The sequence below is a fragment of the Nannobrachium achirus genome (assembly GCF_963921795.1).
Source record: "Nannobrachium achirus genome assembly, chromosome: 16".
In the NCBI taxonomy this organism is placed as follows: domain Eukaryota; kingdom Metazoa; phylum Chordata; class Actinopteri; order Myctophiformes; family Myctophidae; genus Nannobrachium; species Nannobrachium achirus.
This window is the reverse complement of record NC_137823.1, coordinates 10,814,965-10,835,591: the sequence shown is the minus strand read 5'-3', so window position 1 is coordinate 10,835,591 and position 20,627 is coordinate 10,814,965. Positions and strand designations below refer to the sequence as shown.

The following is a 20,627-nucleotide window of genomic DNA, read 5'->3' as shown; positions in this document are numbered from 1 at the left end:
CAGAACCTACAGTACAACCAAAACATGGTCAGGGTAACAAGGACCTATACTGTAAGTTCAAACAGTAGTTAATAATATAACCTTTATGGTCATAATGAGCCTCATCCACAAACCATACATTTATGTATCATAAATCATATCTAACAGGCACACATGAGATCTTTATCGCGGTGAAGAAAATGTCCAACCGAGAGCGAATCTGTCACTGTCAGCAGTCAATAACATGCCTCCTGTTTACATTGCGTGTCTATGGGTGAGTGAAATGGCCGTTCTAAACGCAGCGCTGTGCACATGATCTAAATCAGGAAGCGCATGCATTCAGGCAGTGTAACTCCGTACTGTCTCTCTCTGTGTTCAGGACCCCTCCAGTCAGTGAGACCGTGTGGAGGTCCCTCCTACAGGACCTCTTGGACATGCAGCAGAATGTCTACAAATGCCTGCAGCCAGAGACCTGCCACCAGGTGGTGCTAAAACCCTTCTCTGTTTTCATTCATCCCTTTAAAGGACAACTTTGCCCATTTTCTTTTTCAACCGATCCTCATAGTCCATGCTCATTATGATATGGTTGTTGTTCCATTGTTGTCTATTCAGTCTCTGTGCCTCAGAGGAGGGCTGTGGACTAGGGGTGTAACGATACATTTTAATAGCGTTTCGATACATATCACGATACATGGTTGACGATACGATACATGGACGATATTGGTTCATTAATGGCGATACGATACGATAATATTCGATTCAATGATTTAAAATCGATATAGTAACTATTGGACATTATATTTGAACACATATGGACACACCTGCACATTGACATGAACATAGACATTACATACATCGATTTGATACAAAGTCAAACGATACGATTCGTTTTTAGCTGTTTTCATTTTGATATACTTTTTTTTGTTGATAAAAAGCAATATTTCGATGCAGTTACTATATTGTTACACCCCTACTGTGGACAGTTCAGAAACTTGTCTACCAGTGACATCATCGATGGGGAATTCAAGCTAATAGAAACTAATAATAAATATAGGGCTTTTAAATCAAAATGTCCCATCCACTGGGCTGAGCAAATAATCGGTCTGATAGGCGGCTTCTCCCATTGCGTGCACTGGGGTTTGTTGACTGTTAGTTTTAATTGTGTTAATTTTATGTAATTAATTCATTGAAGTTCCCAGCCCTAAAATAATGTAAATATCATTTGTAAAATGTACTGTAAATAAAATGATGATGTTTCCGCAGTGTCCACAGCCCTCCATTGAGACACAGGCAGAGTAGAATTTAGTTTTACCATGTGTTGGGGAAGTTACTTTGAAAGTGTAACTTGTACAGTTACAAGCAACTCACCATTGCAGTAACTTGATCAAGTTAGTTATACCCCTGGAGAAATGTAACTTGTAAAGTTTCAAGTTACATATAAAAAGTAACTGGGTTACTTCAAGTTACCTTTTTTTTCAGTGTTACATTGAGAATGTACATTTGGTGTACATGAAACAAAATATAATATCCTACAAAAAAAGTCACATGCCGGAAATATGCCTCTCAACTGAGTTTTATATTGTATTTCAAAAAGTTTGAAATTTTCTTTAGTAAACATCTGTGTTCCTAAAATAAAGTTAAAACAATAAGAAAATTGTGATCTGTTGAGCATACTGTACATTATGACATCTTCAATTTGATCATATCTCAATTGTATAACTAACTTAACTGTAAAAGAATAGAATAGTGATAGCGACACCGTTGCTATACATACTTACATGACATGTGATTGTCAATCTTAACAAAACGTAAATGTAAAACTATAACTTTGCTTGTAACTTCCTTCCTTCCTCACTTGAGCCAAAAATGGCCCAACAAGTATCTCAGTTACTTGACGAGTTACAGAAATATGAATGTAACTCAGTTACCAGCAAGTTACAGCAAAATGTAACTTAGTTATGTAACTCAGTTACATGTAACTTTAACTTCCCCAACACTGAACCCCAGTAAGGACCATTTACTGAATATGCAGGTTGGTTGAAAATGAGGGAAGTTGTCCTTTAACTCTGAGAACTGTACACATGTAACCAAATGGACCCTCCTCGCCGTTCCATCTCTGGTTCCATTTGCACCCTGTCTGAGTCTAAGGCAGTGGTTTTCAAAGTGCATGGGTGACGGGGCACCCTGGGGTGCCGTGACGGCTGTCCAGGGGTGCCGCGAGATAATTTGATAATATTTGGGATTTATTTGGACACTTGATTAAAAGATTTTACTTTAAGTACAACGTTATTAAAAAAAGAATTCAGTCAGTTCTAACCAAAATGGCTATTATCTCAACGTTTTCCTCACAACATAATCACTAAAATATCGTCACTGTCGGGCAGAAACCTCGTATCTCCAAGTTTCAAATGTGTACGTATTTTGGTAAAGCAAAGCCCTGCTTCATCATTCAAGACTGTTGCACAAAACTAGTGAAAACAGCCGATCTACAAGCACACAATGCCTCGCATCGCGAGGCGTTGTGTGCTTGTAGATCTAGTGTTTTCACTAGTTTAATACATTTTATAGATGATAAATACAAAACGAACGGTTTTGGACATACAAGGTTTCCATTCGACACTGACGATATGCTATAAATATAAGGTGCTGGGAGTGAAAATTATAATGTAGGGGTGCCTCGGATTACAAAAAAATATTTATGGGGTGCCCTGAGACAAAAAAGTTTGGGAACCCCTGGTCTAAGGAACTCTCAGGATTTCACAGTGCGCTGCAACAACCTTCATTTCCTCCTCTGTAACGAAGCTTAATGAACACAAAGACAAAGTGCTGTGCGAATGTTTTCCGTCTCTCTCTCCCAAAACCATTTAATCGGCACATGAAACACTGCCAAGCGCTTGACTCTTTCTTTTTCTTCATTTGACTCGCGCGCAATTAACGTCAGCGATGATGAAACGTCGTTCCGTTGCGATAATTCATTTTGTGAGCGTCGCCCGTTTCATTGTGTTCTTGTCTTCATAAAACCTTGCACATCTGTCATCCACAGCAGCTTTAGGGAGAACACAGCACTACTGTTAGATTTATCAAAAAATATATGAAACTCTACAGTTATAGACCTAAAGGTGTGCCATTTCAAAACATCACTCGTACTGACATTGGCAAGACAGTAGATATTCAGGCAGGGACATGCTGGGCCCCTGATTCAGCTCGGGAAAAAGAGTTGTAGAGGCCCTCATTGCACGCTATAGAGAGATCTCTCTCTATAGCGCTGCTGCTACTCAAATATTTGCCATTTCAGATCATGACAAGTGACAAGCCAGTGGGCCAATTACATGAATTAGGCCTATATTTCGTTGTTGTTGGTTGGAAACCTTGTATGTCCAAAACCGTTTGTTTTGTATTTATCATTTAAAAAATGATTTAAACTAGTGAAAACAGCCGATCTACAAGCACACAACGCCTCGCGGTGCGAGGCGTTGTGTGCTTGTAGATCTGCTGTTTTCACTACTTTTGTGCAAACAGTTAAATATTTTCCTAATGGCCCGGCCTGGCCTGGACTGGCCGAGAATGAACCGGCCGTTCGGGAGTTGTCCCGCTTTTCCTAATGGCCAGCACGTCCCTGTATTCAGGGGATTTGCAGAACATTGAGCTTGTATCAGCTATTTTTGCTGTTGTATGAACTTCTCTGAAGTTTAGATCTACCTATGAAGGTGGATTCTGCTTTTCAGTGGGAATGGAGTGGTTTCTTGCCATTTGTCGATTTCTGCAAAAATACTCTCCATTAGGCATTTGCAGGACCTTTCCAGGAAAAGAGCAGTAGACACTGAAGAGTTGAGACGGCACATCTGTAGACGTATCAAACTGATGTGAACTCCACTGTTATGTAAGGGATGATGAATGGCTCCGCGGTCGTTGTCGAGGGATAATCCCGACAGCCTCATAACACCCCGAGGATACTAAATAAAATTAATAATTTGACTCAAAACTAAAAACAAAACAAAGTATTCCCTTGTATACACAAGGCTGAAAGTGTTCCACAAGTGTCGCGCTGGGCGTCCCCCCCCCCAGCGCGACACGGTCGCCAAGGAAGTGCTGATCAGATAGAATCCATTTTATGATACTACGTCGTCTATTTCTCGCTTAAAATATTTTTAAAAAACATTCTTGAGAGAAACGTTTAGTTGTAAATGTCGCTGTGTGTTTGTTTACATGGCCGACATGTTGCTTACAGCACAAAATTCGCGCAGTGCAGCTTGAGTGCACCAGGTGCTCTGAGCCTTTGATTAGGCAGTGGTCTGTTATCACACGGGTGACTAACAGGTCATTTTGACCGATTTTGAGATCGCAAAGTGCAATAACTCTCCCTGTGAAGGTCTCAGAAATTTCCCCTTCCATGACTTTTCCTAAATACATATGTTCTAGTTTTTTCCCCCTTCTGAAATGTTTCCTAAGTATGAAATAATATACCATTATACCACTCTGACGTTAGTTATCGGTCATAAAGACAGGTCTCACCCATTCCTTTCCTCCCAGAAGCAAGCAAGGAGAGAATTTCACACCTTTTGCGCTCCCCATTTGAGAGGTCAAACCCCCACTGGCAGCAGGGGAGGAGGTGTTGCTCTCCTGGGCCAAAAGGGAGAGAGTTTACCTGTCAATTTGACTGATAAATGCAGTCAGAGTGGAAGTGATTTTTTTTTGTCACCCGAGTGTTATAGAGCTGAACGGTCTGTTATCAGGGAATATCAGACCTCTGATTTCAGCGATTGACCAATCAGAATCAAGCATTCAAACAAGCCGGGTAATAAAGACTTACAGATCAACACGGTGTGAGCTGGTTTAAATGTAACATCCTGCCTCCTCTCTGCTGCTCCAGGTGTTTGTGGAATCACTGCTATGCTCCAGCAGAGTGGAGAACATCCGCCTGGCCGGTCAGCTCATGCACTGCTCTAAGGTACGTAGATAGAACACCCGCCCTGGCAGGCCTCATGCACTGCTCTAAGGTACGTAGATAGAACACCCGCCCTGGCCGGTCAGCTCATGCACTGCTCTAAGGTACGTAGATAGAACACCCGCCCTGGCAGTTAGCTCATGCACTGCTCTAAGGTACGTAGATAGAACACCCGCCCTGGCCGGTCAGCTCATGCACTGCTCTAAGGTACGTAGATAGAACACCCGCCCTGGGGGGACAGCTCATGCACTGCTCTAAGGTACGTAGATAGAACACCCGCCCTGGCAGGCCTCATGCACTGCTCTAAGGTATGTAGATAGAACACCCGCCCTGGCAGTTAGCTCATGCACTGCTCTAAGGTACGTAGATAGAACACCCGCCCTGGCAGTTAGCTCATGCACTGCTCTAAGGTACGTAGATAGAACACCCGCCCTGGCAGTTAGCTCATGCACTGCTCTAAGGTACGTAGATAGAACACCCGCCCTGGCAGGCCTCATGCACTGCTCTAAGGTACGTAGATAGAACACCCGCCCTGGCAGTTAGCTCATGCACTGCTCAAAGGTACGTAGATAGAACACCAGCCCTGGCAGTTAGCTCATGCACTGCTCTAAGGTACGTAGATAGAACACCCGCCCTGGCAGTTAGCTCATGCACTGCTCTAAGGTACATAGATAGAACACCCGCCCTGGCAGGCCTCATGCACTGCTCTAAGGTATGTAGATAGAACACTTTATACAGTGCATTTATATCAGGGGTCATTTTGTCAAAATTCAATTTTTGCAAGGGACATACAAAACTCATCTCAAAATGAGTGGACTACATTTGTACACCCCAAATGGAACCAAATGGACCGATGTGGTTCCATTTGTACACTCAGAGTTGTGGTGGTATAAAATATAATGTTTGAAGACCACCAGTGCTAGCAGAGGCGTCAATTGGGTATGGCAGGGGTATGCAGCTGCCATACCCTGGGTCCAGGGGGGAAAATAAAAGTTACTTTTAAATATAAATCCATGAATGTCTCTTTGTCTATCTGTGCTGGTTATTATGTTGTTAAATTACAGTAAAATAACTACGAATGCAAAATGTAACAAAATGGTCACTTTAACAAGGTATTGTAATTCGATTCTCCACACTTGTATTCTCCCCATCTTGACAAAATGGTATATTCCCAGGTTGCGCAGGTCAGCTGCACAGGTGCAATTCATTATTGTTAATTGTAGCACATTTACTAACATGCCAAGTTAACCATTCCAGGCTGCCGTATCCAGCCCAAGAAACCGTAGAAACCTGTGTAAAAAACTGTCAAAACTTGTTTATTTATTTTTTTCAGACATTGTGAAAATGCCTCACCTCGCAGCGCGAGGCGTTGTGAGCATGTAGATCTGCTATTTTCACAATAGAACCGTGTTATACAAAATGTAATGCCTCTTTTCCACGAGGACTCCCTTCTTTGCCATACCCTAGCTTTAGCTGAACTGACGCCATTGAGTGCTAGTGGACTCCCATTGTGCCATACATGCTGTCAGTTCGAGATCAAAATAAGAACACACTAATGGTGTGTAATAAAACTAAATCTAGACACATTTGTCCGTGTTTAGACATATTGAAGACCCCTGGTCTATATCCATCCATACATTCCATCCATCCAGCACTCACCCAGCAAATGCATCTTTTGTTTACTGGGATAATAATGTTACTGAACAAACATTCCGTAACAAGGACTACTATCAGAATATGTGTCCCAGCACCCCTGAGAGCCAGTCATCTCGGGGACTGTCATTATTCCCTGCAGCCAAAATGATTTTTTTTTTTTTTTTGCTCTTTTTTTTTAATGCCACAACAGCATCTCATAATATCTAGGCTACATTTCACTTAAACGCCAGAGCTTAACTCTGCATGTAAATAAGACTTTTTTTAATTAATGTGAGAGATCGGTACATAATTCTGTTAGTCCTCCCAGTTTATATTAGCTAAAATGCTAACTAGCCAGCCTTTGTTAGCCGTTTGTAGCCAAATGCGGTAATATCGGGACTCCATTACTTAGTGATGCAACCCACAGTATTTATCCCATTAATTTAATGCCACGTGTGTTCCAAATGAACAATTATTAACCACGTAATGTATGATTTTGTGTATTATTATTTATTATTCTTCCGCCGTTCTTCCGCTGTTTCTTCTTCTACGCTGGTGAAATGATCCGTTCCTGCCTGGAGGCGTCTGTGACGTATGCGTTTGTCTTCTGTGAAGCTCCGGTGCGGAAGCTTCCTTTGTCACTGAGTTAGCTTAGCATTGAATAGATCAGTGTCGTCCTAAACTATCTAATTCTAACGTTCAGGGTGTTTGTTTTTTTGGACAATAAATTGACAGCCAAGAAAACATGGATGGAATGCAATCGTTCACTCGCCGTCGGAAAGTTGACTTTAGAGTAGACTATTCTGGTTGACTGGCTATGAGTGGCTAACGGCTAACGCTAGCTAGCGTTAGCTAGCGCTAGCTGCAGCGCTAGCTGCAGGCTATAAACAAATGAAACGTGACCCAACTCTATTGTTGCTCTCTTCTACAAGCTCACAACGCGAGGCGGTTAAGCCTGTAGATTGTGTTTTATAATCAGGTCAAATAATCCTTCTGGCTGAAGTTACACAAACACTGATTATGCTACATTTAGCACAGTTAGCCCTGTTGCACACGTAATAAATTCACTTCAACCTCGTGTTGAGCAGTTAATCCTATTTGCTACGTACGTCTACAAAAACCTTCATATTTCAAAGATAACGTGCTTACTGAAGTCTCACAGATGTCACAGTATGGTACGCTCAAGCAGAATTACCCGTATCTTTCGTATTGTTTAATAAACTGCATTTTAATCCGATCAGATGCCATTTTCTGTTGTTTTTCAGCCATGCGACCCCATCGGTTGCGAGGTGTACTGCACTTAGATACATTAATACCTTTTTAAGGAAACGACGACCGATCGGATTAAAATGCTCCTCATTAAATAATACGATCATTACGGGACATTCTGCTGGAGCGTACCCTATGGTGACATCTGTGAGCCTTCACTAAGCAATTTATCTTTGTAATCTGACCGTTTGTGTAGACGTATGTAGCAAATTGGTTAAACTGCTTCACGGTTGGCGCACTGTAGCGTCTTTACATTTAGCCCAATAATGCTTGAGATGCTGTTGTGGCATTATCTTTTTAGAGAGCAATAACTAAAGTTTAAAACATACATAAACCACTTTAGCCCTATGTTATACCAAGGCTATTTGAAAATAGACGATCTACAAGCTCACAACGCATTGCGGTGCGACGCATTGTGAGCTTGTAGATCTGCTATTTTCAAACATTTTGTACTTTTACTTTTGGTACTTTAAGTACATTTGGATACCAATACTTTTGTACTTTTACTCAAGTACATTTTTTATTCTGGACTTTTACTTGTAACAGAGTGATTCTACATTGCAGAATTGATACTTTACTTTATTATAAAATGTTGGTACTTTTTCCACCACTGTGTAAACGTTTGTGTTCTCATGCCAATAAAGCTTCTTTGAATTGAAGATTGAATTGAAGATTGCTCCCCATGTGGCGGAGTCAGGTCATTGCAGGTTAGAAATGTATTTAAAACTTGAATATCTCAAAAGTACTATTTCAGCATGGCATCATTCTATAAGCCATATCTTCAAAACTGTTGGGTCAATCTCCACAACCAATATACCATTTTGTAGCTATGATCCCCAGCTTTCAAATGAAATGAAAACATGAAAATGAAAAAAATTGCAATGACTGGCTCTCAGGGAGATTGGGACACATAGATCTGTCTAAGACCATTTTAAGAACTTACTACTATACCAGCTTTAACCCATTCAGAACGGGTACACATTATTATGTATCATTATTTTATGCTTTAACTATTGAAAAATAGCAGATATACAAGCTCACAGCTGCGAGCTTGTAGATCTGCTACTTTTGAAAAGTTGTGAAAATTAAGAATTTTGACCCGATTCTATAAGTGTCTTTTGAATCCTTCTAAGGTTTTTTGAAAAACCTATGTTTCTATGTCGGCAATCTGGCCAGCCATCATCAAAGAAAAGGTCCTTTTCACTTAACTGGAGCTCAGTTAGTCTGTTCTTGAGAGACTACTATGTCAGTGGTTCTCAAACCTTTTCATGTGAAGGATTATATTTATTTGGCCACGGACCCCCATCTCAAAATATTTAGTTCCAGGTTGCACACGTTCGCTTTGAAAATCCATATATTCAAAGATTTGCACACATGTTCACGACTTTTTCAAAAATAGCAGATCTACAAGCTCGCTGTGAGCTTGTATATCTGCTATTTTTCACTGGTTAAAGCATTCAATAATTCTAGGCCTAAATAAGATTAGAAGCAGCCTTGCATACACACCCTGTATGAATCGGTGTCCACATTGCAGCCACATGCATTACGGGTGTTGTTTCCATCAGTACCATGTCTATGACAGCCTTACTAAACGTTACATTACTGTTCCCAGATCAGTCAGGATGTACTGTAACATGTTATTGACAAGTTCTAACGTGTCCTTGCTGTCCCCAGGTCAGCCAGGACGTCCCGGTCAGCCTGTCCTTCCGGGGTAAGGCCCAGGCTCTCAGGGTGAACTATGACAGGAGTGTGGAGCTGGTGCTGGCTGCTGCCAGGGAATACTTCAACTCCTCCACCACACTGACCGACCCCTGCATGGACCTGGCCAGGTGGGGGCTCTCTCTCTCTCTCTCTCTCTTTCTCTCTTTCTCTCTCTCTCTCTCTCTCATACAGACAGACAGACAGACAGACAGACAGACAGACAGACAGACAGACAGACAGACAGACAGACAGACAGACAGACACAAGCAATCAATAGCCAACACACACACACACACACACACACACACACACACACACACACACACACACACACACACACACACACACACACACACACACACACACACACACAGAGAGAGACAGACAGACACAAGCAATCAATAACCAAACAAGGCTCACAGACGTCAATATGATGACGTGTGGGACAATGACCTTTGAACCTGTTGCCCTTTACCTGAGTTATGCGAGCGCGCACACACGCACACACACGCACACACACGTGCACACACGCGCACACACACACACACACACACCCACACACACACACACATACACACATACACACATACACACACAAACACACACACACACACACACACACACACACACACACACACACACACACACACACACACACACACACATTCACAACACAACACTTAGTCAATACAAAATACACTCTCTCTCTCCCCCATCTCTCTCTCTCTCTCTCTCTCTCTCTCTCTCTCTCTCTCTCTCTCTCTCTCTCTCTCTCAGGTTCTTGTCTGATCATAAAAGTGAAGTGATTCATCTCTTTTATGGCTCTCTACTGTCTCTTCATCCTGTGTTTGTTATTCATCCACAGAGGAAAGGTTAGCCGGGGAGAAACCTTTCAAACAAATGACAGCAGCATTTCAAATGTATTTAAAGACAGTCAGTTTACAGTTTAGGCATTTTAGCTTTTAATCCAAAGCCACTTACAATAAGCAGGTAATACATCAATATAACAAGCAAGATAATATTTCAGTACATCAACAACAATATAACAAATGCAGAGGAATATCAGTCTAGAAAAAACAATAACATAGGTAGACCATGCAAAAAAGCGTTTCTAAAACCTAAAAAATGCTAACTAGCTTCATAAATGGTCAATGAGTGTTACAGTAGTGCTATGGGTTTAGGTGGAGTCTGAAGAGGTGCATCTTCAGTCCACGGAGGAAGCTAGGGAGTGAGTCTGTAGTTCTAGAAGTGCTACAGGGAGGTTATTCCACAGTTTGGGGGCCAGGAGGGCACATTGTCTAGGACGAGTGGAATTCTTTCATGGAGTTTTTAGCGAGGGTTCTGTCAGCATCCCTGTGTTGGCTGATATAAGTGAACGGTGGGGGTGTAGGGGTTGATCAGGTTTTGGAGGTATGGAGGAGCTGTACCTTTGTCTGCTTGAAGGTCAGCATCAGTGTTTATATTCAGTGCGGGCCGCAACCGGGAGCCAGTTGAGGGAGCGGAGAAGGGGGGAGACATGTGAGAATTTTGGCTGGTTGAAGACCAGTCGTGCCGCGGCATTTTAAATGCACATGCCGGGAGGCCAGTGAGGAGAGAGTTACAATAGTCAAGTTAATATATGACAGATGTCTGGATGAGTAGCTGGGCTGACTCCTGGGTGAGGAAGGGTCTAATTCTACAGATTTTATAGAGTGTGAACCTACAGGACCGGGTGACTGATGCAATGTGTGCCTTGAATGATAGCTGGCTGTCCAGGATCACACCAAGGTTTCTAGCAGTTGGAACCAAAGTCACCAATGCATTATCTATGGAAATAGTGAGATCTTGCATGGGGCAAGACTTAGCTGGGAAGAAGAAAAGCTCTGTCTTGTCCGGGTTCAGCTTGAGGTGGTGGGCTGACATCCACTGTGAGATCTCGGCCAGACATGCAGCAATGTGTTCTTCCACCTGGGTGGAAGAACAGTCGCTCTGTTTATGTCCATGTACAGAGATCACTCTGTGCTGGAATACACACACTGATTTGTAGTCCTTAACCCATTCAGAAGGTGTACATATTATAGTGTATTATTATTTTATGCTTTAACTATTGAAAAATAGCAGATATACAAGCTCACAAAGCGGCACCGAGTGCCGCGCTGCAAGCTTGTAAATCTGCTATTTTTGAAAAATTGTGAACATTTGAATTTTGACCCGATTCTATAAGTGTCTTTTGAATCCTTCTAAGATTTTTTGAAAAACCCATGTTTCTATGTCAGCAATCTGGCTAGCCATCGTCAAAGAAAAGGTCCTTTTCACGTAAATGGAGCTCAGTTAGTCTGTTCTTGAGAGACTACTATGTCAGTGGTTCTCAAACATTTTCATGTTATGGACCCCCAAAATGATATGTATTCGGCCACGGACCCCCATTTCAAAATATTTAGTTCCAGGGACCCCCCAGAAGCAAAATGTGAGTTACAAAAGTTCGCTTTAAAAAGACATATGTTCAAAGATGTGCACACATTTTCATGGCTTTTTCAAAAATAGCAGATATACAAGCTCACAGCGCTGTGAGCTTGTTATCTGCTATTTTTCACTGGTTAAAGCATTCAATAATCCTAGGCCTAAATGGGTTAAGGTGGTTGTGTTCATTAGAACACACACATTAGACAGACATCCTTCTCCTGTCACAACAGCTCTCACATCTCCCTGCTGCTGTGTTTGCACATTGTTGTATTTGAGACAGCAGATATGACAGTGTTTTGTCATTATTCATCTGTGGGAAGTATGTGTCTGTGATGTCTTGGTACAGTGGACAGGTCTGTCAGCTCATGTACAGTACAGTATATATATATATATATATATATATATATATATATATATATATATATATATATATATATATATTTTTTTTTTATTTTTTATTATTATTATTTTTAGTCCAGTTGGTCTCGGGACTGCCCATAAGTCTGACATCGGTGTTTAGGTAGGGTTAGAGACGTTGATATATTGTTGCGACCACATGTTGCAACAATACAGGGAATGTGTGCTCTCACCATCTTGTTTTCAAAGAAAGATCTGTAAAAATACTGTAAAAATACTGTTCCTACGAAACAGTGTGGGCTCACATGTAACACCATGTTATGGGCACAAAGATCTACCCTTTGGCTGCACCTCATTGGCTAAGGGCCCTGCCGTTGTACTGTCTCAGGAGAACTTGACTGATACATAAAGAAATAATGAAGATAACATGCGTGTGCTCGCTTTCGGCGAGCCCACACTTATTTTTTCTACGTAAAAGTTAGTTTAACTATTGGGATTTCATGTCTAACAATCGTGCATGTTTCTCTTCATAACATAGAAAGCCTGGTATCTCAGCTTGGAGGGAATCCTGTGTTTTTCTCTGACTCTCTGTTTGTCCTTGACTAAACTCTGCTTCGTGCGTGTGTGTGAGTGTGCACGTGTGCGTGTGCGCGTGTCATATGTAGTACACAGGGTAAAATATCTGTGTCTGTGGGACAGTTATTTTTGTCCAAAGGACATGGAGACATTAAGCACACACACACACACACACGCGCGCACGCACACACACACACACACACACACACACACACACACACACACACACACACACACACACACACACACACACACACACACACACACACACACTACACACACACACACACACACACACACACACACACACACACACACACACACAGTGGGATGGGAGATAGATGTTGCTGTCTTTGTGTGTCTGGTTGGTGGGGGGGTGAGGGGGGGGGGAGTGAAGGGACATCTCTATTGGTTAGTATAAATGACTGATGACCCAATTACTGTCCCACTTCCTGATAGGTGTACAACACACGCACACACACACACGCGCGCGCACGCACACACAGTTCAGAGAGTTACAACCAGACGGTGCATTGATGGCCTGGTTTTCATAATCCGTCATGCAAACACACACACACACACACACACACACACACACACACACACACACACACACACACACACACACACACACACACACACACACACACGTGTGCACGTGCACGCTACAGCCAGGTGGTGGTGATAGTGTAATGTGGTTATTAATTATGTCTCTATAATAAAGTTACTTTGTAGTCATTATGTCCCCATAAAGTCACATTTTCAACACTCTGATGTATTTACGTCACCAACTGAACCTGCTATATTTGGAGGGATCTTTTTTTGTCAACTTGTCATTATGTAGAAAGTAGCTAAACTGTTGTCTTGCGTTGTATCATTTTGTATTTGTGGTCTGTGTTAAGCACTGCATATAACTTACAAATAAAGTGTGTACAATTAAAATTTACATTAGTTTCAATTTGAGTCACTACTCTATTGTATATTCTGTTTGTGTGTTATTAATGTGGTGTGTGTGTGTGTGTGTGTGTGTGTGTGTGTGTGTGTGTGTGTGTGTGTGTGTGTGTGTGCGCGTGTGCGTGTGTGTGTGTGTGCGCGCGTGCGCGCGTGTACATCAGGGCGTGTCTCCAGCTCATCACAGATCGTCCTCCAGCCATCCAGGAGGAACTGGATCTCATCAGCGCCCTCTCTCTGCTGGAGGACTTCAGTGTCAACATCCTGCCACTGCAAGGTAGGCTGGCCGAGCGCGGACGTTCTATCACCCAGAAGGGCGGGGATACGAGCCGCTGAGATCAATAGCATTTGTTCACCGACCTCTGTTTTTTTCAGCAGCTGGCCAGAGCTCTTAACACATAGGATGCCATCATAGGGTTAATGGAACTCACCGGGCCGCGTGTGCGTGCGACGTGCGACGTGCGTGCATACATCGGCTCGGGTGATGGTCCCACATCATAACGTTAACGTGGTCTTGTATAATCCAATTCAATGTGTGATCGCGTCGCTCCATCAAGACATCATTGCGGGGCAGCCCCCGTTCACATAACATGGAGCTACAATGAGCTCTGTTTACCAGCGCTCTGCGTGCGTCATGCGTCACCAGCGCGCGTCATCAGCGAACGCCACTGAGGCTTATGGGTAATGTAGTGTTTTTTTGCTAATCTGGCGATAACATTTTAATATTGATTATTATTTATTGGTAGAAACGCCAGGAACGCCAATTTTGATATAAAGACGTTTCCAGACGTCCTTTTGGCAATTTACGCAGCCAATGTGTTAACTGCTCCCTTTGAACTTCAAAGGGGTTGTGCACTGAGGTAATTGATTGGGCCATAAAAGTGTCAAGAGTGATCTGTCTTATCAATGAAAGCATCAAAGACAACGACCTGTTTGATGCCTGTCATAGAGCGGAGGGGGAGGGAGGGAATGTGTTTGTATACACACAGACTCGCCTGATTGGCTGTACCACAGTTACTGGGGGCTTTGCCCAGGCTTTTCTGTCTTGAATGAAATGCCTGGATCCTGAGGATACTGCAGGGTAACAGCCAAGATGTTTATTAATATACCAAGATAGTGCAACCTGGTTGGAGCCACTAGAGGGCGACATGGTACACAAATCCTACAAATAGCCTCCTAAGTGGGCACCGGTGTCTGACGGCAAATCTCGTTAACGTCCTGTTTACTGGTTCTAGATCCCACGAGAGTGTGTTGCTGGGACAGAAAAGGGGCGATAATAACGTTGATTTTTTTTTTTTTTTGTATCTCTGAAAAAAAGAAACGAAAAAATGTATTTATTATGAACATTGTGGGAATATTGTGTGGCTTGTGACGATAGATCCAATATTAACCGTAGTTCAGTGACCGTGGAGCTACAGAATGGTTCAGAAGCTGTGTTCACGTTCACTCTGCCATTGGAAATGAATAGACTCCAAAACTGCTTCCACCTACGTCACATGGATATGGGAAGTAAACCGAAATTGCCATGTCTTGCTATTTCCTTCTTGGCTAAACACTTAACAGCCAAGACGGATTTATTCTGGGATAAATCACGACATATGACAGATATGTTGATACATACAGTATACTGTATATCAGGGGTCTTCAACAGGGGGTCCGGGACCCCTAGGGGGTCCTCAGAGTTACTACAGGGGGTCCCCCAAATCTTTGTTTGATAGAAACTTTTTTTCTCCTATTTTATATTATCCACTTGAACCCTATTCTGAGAACTTAAGCCTAAAATAGCCTCGCAGCGCGAGGCGTTGTGAGCTTTGGTGTAGAGGAGAAAACGAGCAGACTAAGTACAGAGTGAAACGTCAAGTTTATTATGTATTGACGGTCCAAGTGGTTAAATATCTGAAAACACAAATTGACATGAATGCAAAACACACTAATGATTATTCTGTCAAACAATGAAACTATATGGAATCTATGAACAGGTTGTGGGGGTCCCTGCTTCATCTCTCTCTCAACTAAGGGGTCCTTGGCCTGAAAACGTTGAAGACCCCTGCTGTATATTGTAAACAAGTCTCTCTCTCTCTCTCTCTCTCTCTCTCTCTCTCTCTCTCTCTCTCTCTCTCTCTCTCCTTCCCTCCCTCCATCCCTCCCAGTGCGTCTGAGGTCTAACCGTGTGTCGGTGGTAGAGCAGTGCATCTCTCAGTCTCCTACAGCCTACAAGCAGTCTGCTACCCTGCTCAATCTGGCTGCACTGCTGCGCGTGGCAGGTACATGCATATGTACACACACACACACACACACACACACACACACACACACACACACACACACACACACACACACATACATTTATATTATTAAGCAAGTTGCGAACTCAAAGAGCTTTACAATGGTCCATTCATTCATACTCATGTTCTAACTCGGGGGGCTCCATTTTGATTGTCTTGTACCAGATCGTATGCTTTAACTTAACAATATTGCTGCCATTTTGAACATAGCTGTAGTAAGCAGCTGCCAAATTGTCCTTACCTTTTAACGTGGGCACGTGCACGCATAGTGCATGATCTGTGCGCGAATCATGTAGTAGACCGGTAGACAAGATGACAGCTTTCGAATAAAAAAAAAATCCATTGGAATAGACAAATCCGTTGCCAGGCTGTTACCCCTGCGGTAGCCGCCGGTGTTACATAAGAAAACATTGGAAACGGCCAGTTGTGCGCTATGGTAACACGTGCACATAGCAGACGATATGTGCGCGGATCATATGCCAGGCGGGCACAAGAATCGAAAAGCTATCAAATAAAAAAAAAAAGATGATGAAATGAACGTGCTGCTCCTTTCTCTGTTTACAATGCAAACATATGGGACGGAAGCTACGATTGGGCCTTGGACAGGATACGGAAACCTAGATACGGTCAGAACCGGAAATACGGCAGGATACAGTTAGGGGGCGGGCCTAAGACTCAGAAACGGCCATATACAGCGATCATACTTTTAATTGTTTCATAATGATTAAAGCTAATTAAATTTCCGGGAACGACGGGCATCGCAGCGTGGTACAGCGGGAAATCAACGGTTGCTACGGGAATCGCAGAGTATGAGTTAAAGCACAAGATTAGGTTTTTTAGTACTTTTATTTCCTTGACTGATTATATTGTTTCCTAGATAGATATTCATTTGCATTTGTTATATTGCTGTTGATGTACTGACATATTATCTTGTTTATTATTGTGATGTTTTATCTGCTTATTGTAAGTCGCTTTGGATTAAAAGCGTCTGCTAAATAACTAAACTGTAAAGTTACTGTTAACTGTAAAGGCCTGTCCATACTGTCTCCGACCACCTAACCTTTCGTCAGAACGGTTCCGGTTCAACAACACAATTACGTCACTTGCAACTTCTGAAAAGCATTACCCCGAATGAGAGTTCGGAAAGCTGCACGTCAGAAAGCCGGAACTCTCAGACGAAAAGTTGGGTGATCGTAGACAGTATGGACAGGCCTTTAAGTTAACTCATACTCTGTGATCCCCGTAGAAACCGGAGATTTCCCGCTGACCGCGGTGCCATGCCCATCGATCCCGGAAATGTAATTAGCTTTAATCATTATGAAAGGATTAAAAGTATTATCGCTGATTTACGCTGATTTTGGCTCTTTAGGCCCGCCTCCTAACTGTATCCGGTCGTATTGCCTGTCTGGACCGGATCTAGCTTTCCGTATCCGGTCTGAGCCTGGGCCATAGTCCCGCCTCCATTGGTTTACATTGTAACAGAAGAGGAAGCTACTCGGCGATGGAAAGCTCGTTTTTCAATCCGATTTTTGCGTTTGGAAACTTTGATCCAGTCTCTACACGCCTGGATTATGATCCCCGCACATATCGTGCGTTTTGTGCGCGAACATGTCCACGTGTTACCATAGCGCACAGCTGTCTATTTCAATGTTTTTTTTTTTATTCGAAAGCTGTCACCGAGTCTACACGTCTACTAGATGAGTCGCGCACAGATTGTGCACGATGCGTGCGCGTGCCCACGTTAAAAGGTAAGGACAATGTCAATGTTTAAAATGGCAGCAAAATTGTTAAGGCATAAGAGCTGAGACTTAAGACAATAAAAATACAACCCTGGAAGTGATAAATAAATTATCATGCAAAATACCTTAGAAAACCGTGGGAAAATGTTCAACATCGTGTTGTTTCCTGTTACACGGTCTAACCTTTCAGGTAACTTTGTTGATTTTTTATCTTTTCCCACATTCACTTTTCACCCTGCAGTTTGTCCTCCGAGCAAAGATGAGAGTTCATTTGGGTTTTCAAAAATGCTTGACAGACTCTTGATGCGCGCACATACACACACACACGCATGCACGCACCACGCATGCATGCATGCACGCACTAACACGCAAACACACACACGCACACACACACGCGCGCATCTGTTCAGTAGTTTCGGGCTCTGTATCTGTTGCGATCTTGTTGTCTTCTGTTAGTTAATTTATCTCTGTCTCACATCAAAGGCCCTGCTCTCAATCAAACAAAAACAAAGAAACATATTCATTCCCTTGTCAATAAATAACTCAGTTAAACATGATGCAGACATGGGAACATTTGGGGGAGAGGATATGGCAGCATACACTGGACGCACGCTATGTACAATATACTGTAGGTCAGGGTTCCCCAATAGGCGGCCGTGGGCCATTTGCGGCCCGCGGGGGGCTACCGTCTGGCCCCCACCAAACCCAGTAATAATGGTGGTATAAAAGCAGCAACAACACTAGTATATCATCATTGTCGGGTGGAAACCTCGTATCTCCAAATGTGTACGTTCTTTCACAAAGTAAAGCCCTGCTTCATCATACAAGGCCGTCGCACAAAAGTAGTGAAAACAGTAGATCTACAAGCACACAACGCCTCACGGTGCGAGGCGTTGTATGCTTATAGATCGGCTGTTTTCACTAGTTTAAATCATTTTTAAAATGATACCGTAAATGCGAAACGAACGGTTTTGGACATACAAGATTTTCACCCGACAACAACGATATCTGAACTGTCGCTGGAGTAGCGGGAACGCCACCGTCGCCCCCTGCAATGTTGAGGCCCTCGGCTTGGTACTCTAGACATAATTCAGCCCTTGGGGAAAACTAATTGGGGAACCCTGTTGTAGGTCTATTTACTACTTATTTACTATTTACAATTGTTGATGGACATTAATAATATACCGTAAATATTTGCCCAGTCTGAGTATTATGTGCTGCTACAGATGATGGATTACTAGTTTATTGGGGGATTTGGTATTTATTTAAACTGCAGTTTATGTCATGAATACATCCACACCACACACATCAATAAGGTGACCAATTTGTTTCTAAATAATGCTGTTGTTGTTTTCTTCCACTGTGAATCAACTCATGGACCTGTATGAAGGAGTCATCACCACATGAATAGTTTGACATAATTTGCAGACATATGTTTGGATTGTTTATTTGTTATTCATGTCCGAGGAACCTCCTCGTGTCTAATGATGCTAAGAATCTGTACAGCAGAGTTTCTCAAATGGGAGTATGCGGACCCCTAGGGCAGGGGTTCCCAAACTTTTTTTGTCTCAGGGCACCCCATAAATATATATATATTTGTTTTAATCCGAGGCACCCCTACATTATAATTTTCACTCCCAGCACCTTATATTTATAGCATATCGTCATTGTCGGGTGGAAACCTTGTATGTCCAAAACCGTTCGTTTTGTATTTATCATCTATAAAATGTAATAAACTAGTGAAAACAGCAGATCTACAAGCACGCGAATCGGCTGTTTTCACTAGTTTTGTGCGACAGTCTTGTATGATGAAGCAGGGCTTTGCTTTACAGTTAAAATTATACTAAATATTTCTTCAAGTGTCCAAATAAATTCCAAATATATAAAATGATCTCGCTGCACCCCAGGGTGCCCCGTCACCCACTTTGACAACCCCTGCCCTAGGGGTACGCGGAGGTACTTTATTGGGTACAAATCATGATAATATTATTCATCCATCCATCCATCCATCCATCCATCCATCTTCAACCGCTTCTCCGGAATCGTGTAGTGGGGGTAACATTTCCAACTGAGACTTCCAGAGTTCCCTATCCTGAGCAACTTCCTCCACTCCCTCCCGGATAGTAATAATTAACTTCAATTGAATCAGAAGGAGCAGACACATTCCTCATATCATAGCATTATATACACCACTAGTTATATTCAGAAATCAGGGGAAGGGGTACTCAAGCTAAAAAAACACAACTGCACATACCTGTACATCAGTGTTTGATGTACAGGTATGTTGTCTTGTAGTTTCTGTCACTTATATCTCACGTGTGTGTGTGTGTGTGTGTGTGTGTGTGTGTGTGTGTGTGTGTGTGTGTGTGTGTGTGTGTGTGTGTGTGTGTGTTTGTGTGTGTGCGTGTGCGTGTGCAGGAGATGAGGAGGTGAAGCGTAAAGGGCAGGTGTTGACCCTGCTAGCAGAGCAGGCTCTGCAGTGTCTGGACTTCAAAGAGTCTTTCATCCACTGTCAGGACCTGATGTCTGCAGGTACACACACACACACGCACAGTAATTTATGGGTATAAGTCAGTGGTTCTCAACCTGTGGGTCGGTACCCCCAGGGGGGTCCCCAAATTATTTTGGGGGGTCCCCAGATGACTAGCTTCATGTGAAACATTGTTTTCTCACTCAACTGTAAACAAACCAACACAAAGTGTAAGTGTACAGAAGGTATCTGCACATTTCTAAAGTGACAATTTAAGG

The 20,627-nt window shown here is 42.7% G+C and overlaps 1 protein-coding gene across 1 annotated transcript in view; it reads left to right on the top strand.

The window, feature by feature from the left end:
• Positions 1-20,627, top strand: part of nbas (NBAS subunit of NRZ tethering complex) — a 256,843-nt gene that overhangs the window by 122,914 nt on the left and 113,302 nt on the right. The window contains exons 29-34 of the mRNA XM_080743924.1: positions 359-461; positions 4,850-4,927; positions 9,503-9,657; positions 14,020-14,132; positions 16,006-16,119; positions 20,298-20,411. Of these exons, the coding sequence (XP_080600050.1) occupies positions 359-461; positions 4,850-4,927; positions 9,503-9,657; positions 14,020-14,132; positions 16,006-16,119; positions 20,298-20,411 (677 nt within the window). The remainder of the gene's footprint in view (positions 1-358; positions 462-4,849; positions 4,928-9,502; positions 9,658-14,019; positions 14,133-16,005; positions 16,120-20,297; positions 20,412-20,627) is intronic.